The following is a 5231-nucleotide window of genomic DNA, read 5'->3' as shown; positions in this document are numbered from 1 at the left end:
TGAAATCACTAATATATAAAAATCCATTTTCACATTTCATATGTTCCTTAGAGACCACAGATAACAAGCAGTAATTCTCTGCAAAGAATTTCTGCACCACTGACATGAGTTCTGTTAGTCCTTATCAGGAATTTAGCAAAAAGGGTGAATTCTTCCAAACTTTAGTGCACTTATATACAGCATATTCATTGGAACACAAGCCCTCACCCCTTAGACATCAAAATATAAACTTTCCAAGTTCATCCAATCCTCTGACAACTGAGAAGGAACCCATACCTCTTCAGAATCTTGTACACACTAAGAAAAGGTAGTTATCTGACCCAAAGGAGGTCCTCCAGGCTGGGCCAAGGGCAAGTCTCTACAAGTTGTATTATGAAGGCCAAGGCAAATGTTGAAAGAACCAAGGCTAGATCCACTCTACTCAAAGTTCCAATGCTCTGTACAACTAAACACTCCTTTGCTCTCTCCAATCACCACTGGGTTTATAGTGCTTCTCCAAAAGGATTCCAGGAAGCCCCAAAGTTATGGCACATACAGGGGGGAGGAAAAAAAAAACAGCCGATTAAATTCTCATGATGCCAGGGTACTGGGTAGTTTCCAAGGGCAGAGTGTTCTAGAAAAATGCAAATAATTCAGGCTCTCCAAAGAAATTCCAGGCAAATATAGACAGCTGCTGTCTTAGAAAATCATACAGAATAGTAGTTCAGGGAGCTCGGATGGAAACGCACAAAAACAGGCAAAACACTTTCAGGCTATCAGGGATTCTAACTCACCACTGAGTATTCCATCCCCACCTCCCAGTTTATATGTCCCCTTAAAAGATTCTCTGTGCAGTATATGTATCTAGCCATATTTGTGCCCATTGCCAATGTAATAGCTTCTAAATAAGTGTGGGGCAGGGGAGAGAGGGTCTCAATGTACTTTAACCTTTTTTTAAAATTTACATAAGAATTAAAAATGTCTTCTTTCCAGTATCCAAATATTTGCGACTCTGAGAAAATAAAATCGGGAGCGGGAGGCGGGGGGGAGACAAAAATAGAAGTCCCTACTCTGGCCACATCTCTCCCAAGGACCAGCCACAAAAACATAGGTAAAATAAAAATAAAATTCTGATAATCACCAATGAAGGGATTCATACTTGACACCGACACCGATTTTGGAATTTCTGGGAAAAAAGTACCAGCCATATGAACTGTTGCATTAGTCTCACACACCTTTTTCAGTCTTCAGCAAATATGCTTATCAATTTTGCTGCATTAATTCCCCTACTCATTTTTAATTCTCTTACCTCGTGCTCCCTTCCCCAAATACATATTCGGAAATTTTCACTCCACTGTAAAACAAGGTTTTCTTTAAGGTAATTTCAGTAACAAACTGAAATTAGCCTCACCAAGAGGCCATTCTTTAAGTCAAATGTGAGTATGCAGCAAGAAAACATCTGTCATCCCCGTGCCAAGGACTCTGTAGGATTTAAATCACTCACCTCCAAAATGTGAATTTTAAAATAAAAAAAATTTTAAAAAAAGTACTGTCAGTTCATAGGCCAAATTAAAAAAAGTCATTCCAAACCAAATATCTGAGATATATAAAACAATTTAAAATTTTCTTTAAGTATCAAGTCTTACTGTTGAAGCATTCTTTTAACCCAGGTGTTCCAAATAATGTCAAAACAAAAAACAAGAGTCAACTTAAAACTGCCATTAAAAGGGGGGAGGGGAAGTGGAACCAGAGCTCACAATACTACTTCCCAAGCTCTAGAAAGCTTTCTGCGGGTGGGAGGGCAGGGGAGGTGGACAGGTCATGGAAATGAAGTTTCACTATTTATAAATACTGTACATGGTTTAAAAGATCCCGGGTTTTCCAAAAGTCTTGGCTTCCACTTTGAGTGTAACCTTATGACAGTTATGGCCAAGAACAAAGCAAGTATAAAACAGATGTAACATACCATCCCTACAAACACAAAATGCACATCCCACAAATACAACCAGTGTCTAAGGAACTAGAAGCTTATGAACTCTTTATCAGCTTTTCAATTATTCTGTCCTATGCAAATGACTTACAAAATCTCTGGCAGGCCCCAGGAAGTTAAAGCACAAGAAACTGTATTTAATTAAAGATTCAGTCTAATTCCCAGTAGTAAATCACAGGAAATATTTAGTTCCAAACCAGCCTCTCCTCAGTTCTAAAAGTTAGGTTTGGGTTGATTTGCATTTTAGAATTCGATTTCTTTTTTAAGCTAAACGTCATAGTAAAATGTGTCCCTTTTATGAATCTTTAAAAACAGATGAGTCTTTCAAATCTGAGAAACTTGGTTTTAACAAGTAACTCATTTTTATGAAAACTCTAACCAGAAGACTAGTTATGAGTTAGAATACTTAAGGTTGTTTCTTTTCTTCTTAAAATATCCTTTTACTCAAAGTGAAAATGCACTTGCTGTAATCTGACTTGCACCAACGGACTCTCATTACACGTGAAACATTGACTCACTTGAGAACAGCAGCCTGCTCCCTCCCAAAGCCCCACTTGGTTCCCACTGGAGCTGTCACTGGGCCTCCAATTCTGAACAGATAGTAACAATTCTTACTATCACTTCATGGATCTTCTAGCTACAGTAAGTATATTTTTAAAGAAAAAATTATAATTCCATTTAGGTTAAAAAAATTATAACAAGAAAGAACCTAATAAAAAAAGTTGGGGGGTTTGATTTGGCCTTAATATCTATTTTTTTAAAGCACTTAATCTAAAAGTCTAGGTTATGCTCCTAGTTTAAGAAGAATACTCTGATTTAAGGCCCTATGAGAGGCAAAACTAACTATAATCCCCAAACACTGCCCTTCTCCATCTTTGAAGAAAAGCACTCCAGCAAACTGAAGTAGATTGTATCCATTTCCAAGGACATAAAAGTATGGTGTAAGTACACACGGTACTTTCAATGTCAAAAAAAAAAAATTTTTTTTTAATGGCAAATACTTTATAATAAATATCTCAAGCAGGGTTGACAGATGAGCAAGTACTTAAACCCCAATGTTAAGTAAAACTGGATCTGGATTTTGTGACTTAAAAGAATACATACCAAGCTTTTTGAAACAGCAAAACTGCACGTAATGCCTAGGAATGAGATTGTAAGTAGTACTTTTACTCTAAAACACACGTTGGAAAAAATAAAATCCTGGCTCCTCCTCCAGGAACTTCAGTAAGATATGAGTAACTTAACCTTTTTGGACACACATTAACCACAAACATGTCAGCGTATGTAAAACCACCGTGGTGTAACCAACTGCGCAGCAAAGATCAATCTTTATTATGCTATACAGTCAGGGTAAGGGATGAGGAAGAAGTTCTCAACTTAACTTTCGCACCGATCCCTCCACCTGTGACAGTGAGAAACCGTCAGCTTCAGAAGGCCACACGGCGAACCGACCCCCGGTAAGCCTGCCCACAGCCTGTCCTGAGAGCCCCCGGGGTCTTTTCGACCCGCAAGTAGGGAAGTACCTGTCCCGGCCCTGAGAACCTCTGAGTCCCCTCTCCCTGAAAACCAAAAAAGAACCAGAGGCGCCTCATCTACAGTCCTCTATTGAAGCAGGACGTCCCCACACATTCCTTTCATGCGCACCTCTACCACTCCCCGAAACACTTGTCACAAAGACCCCTGCCTCGTCTGTACTTCCACGCTCGGTAACACTGAGGTGGCAAAGCGAGAGAGAAGGTACACAAATCTCCAACTCTCGTCACGCAGAGCAGCCTCTCCATGCCTAATTAAAGGCCTCGGACCATGGGCGAGGCCCAAGTTTGGGGGCATTTCCTCGCGCAGAGAAGCGCTGGCCTCGCAGCCCCGCGGCCGGCCGGGAGCCGCTCACCGCCCCGGCGCGCTGGCCCTTTAAAGGCGCTCTCTTCCTACGCCTGCGGCCCCTCCCTCGCCGTCGCAGCTCCTGCTCCCGCCCCCGCCTCCGCCAGGGGTCACACTTGAACTTTAGCTCTCCCCGCGCGGCCCAGCGCCGGCCCTCCGCAAGCGGTGGCCGCCTCTTCGCACGTGTCGGATGCACTACCTCCGGCTCGGCTCGAGGCCCCCTGCACTCGAGGCCACTTCGGATAAAATCAAAACAAAGCAAAATGCACACCGGCCTCCAAAAACTGCGCTGCCTGCCCCCAGGGGCCGGCTGGCGACCTGTCTGTCCCCTCCACCTACAGCTCCGTGCTCCGGCGGCGGGGCCCCGAAGAGCCCCGCCGCGCCCTCCTCCGCCCAGCGCGGCGGAAACTGCTCTGCTGCGCAGGCCAAAGCTGGTGGGACGCGCACCGCAGGAGACCGGGAGGGGCCGCCCTCACCCCACAAGGTCCTGGAGGAAAAGGAGTAGTGGCACGAGTCCCCTCCAGTCGCGGGGGAGCAGACCCTAGTAAACCCCCTCCTCCCCTCACCGGCGAACTTCTCTGCCTTCTCTGATGTCCACTTCTTACCGTACTTTTTTCACTCCTAATTCCCAAGTGAGCCCCCTTCCCCGTCCCGCTCGAACTCTCACTTGAGCGCGCTCACACACTTATTCCTGTCCCCCGACAGGTCCCAGGCAAGCCCACCACTCAGGTCTGCCACTTCTCGCGCGCTCTCTGCACGCGCCGCCCGCATGCCCTGCACTTTCAGGGCAAGCAAACTTCCACAGTCGCCCCGTCATGTGCCCCACCACAACCTCGGGTGGAGGCAGGGGTCCCCACGCCCCACCCCCGCTCGTGTCCAGCCTTGCGCCCCGAGGCCACTCACCTTCCAGCCCGCCGAGCTGTTGCTGTCACCCTTATCCTTGAAGTACGGCACGCTCTTGACCATCCACTCGTAGATCTGCGACAGCGTGAGCCGCTTTTCCGCTGAGCTCTCGATGGCCTTGGTGATGAGGTCGGCGTAGGACAGGTTGCCCCACGCGTTGCGGCGAGACGAGCTGCTCTTTCGCGGCTGCCCGGCGAGCGGCCCGGTGGCGGCTGGGGGCACCGGCGGGTGCTGAGACAGCGGCCCGGGCGGCGGAGGCTGCGGCGGCGCCGAGTGCAGGCAGCCCGGCTCCGGGTTCTGGAAGTCCCCGCACAGACCCCCGGTGGCGGCAGCTGCAGCCGCCGCCGCCGCCACCGCTGCGGCCGCCGCTGCGGCCGCCGCCACGGAGCCGGGCGCCTGCGGGAAGTCCCCGGGCTCCTCCAGCAGGCTCAGGTTGCTCATGAAGTCGGCGTTGACAGCGGCCGCCGAGGCCGAGGGCAGG

The 5231-nt window shown here is 47.8% G+C and overlaps 1 protein-coding gene across 1 annotated transcript; it reads right to left on the bottom strand.

The window, feature by feature from the left end:
• Positions 1–348: 348 nt before the first annotated feature.
• LOC116863607 (forkhead box protein O1-like) lies at positions 349–5227 on the bottom strand (the record flags this gene model as incomplete). The annotated part of the gene is made up of 2 exons (XM_032851016.1): positions 349–673; positions 4751–5227. Coding segments are annotated over 2 exons (537 nt in total), but the record flags the coding sequence as incomplete, so codon positions are not given.
• Between the last annotated feature and the right edge of the window lie 4 nt (positions 5228–5231).

The sequence above is a fragment of the Lontra canadensis genome, unplaced genomic scaffold (genome assembly GCF_010015895.1).
Source record: "Lontra canadensis isolate GAN:19392208 unplaced genomic scaffold, GSC_riverotter_1.0 scaffold1815, whole genome shotgun sequence".
NCBI lineage: Eukaryota > Metazoa > Chordata > Mammalia > Carnivora > Mustelidae > Lontra > Lontra canadensis.
This window is presented reverse-complemented; position numbering and strand designations above follow the sequence as displayed.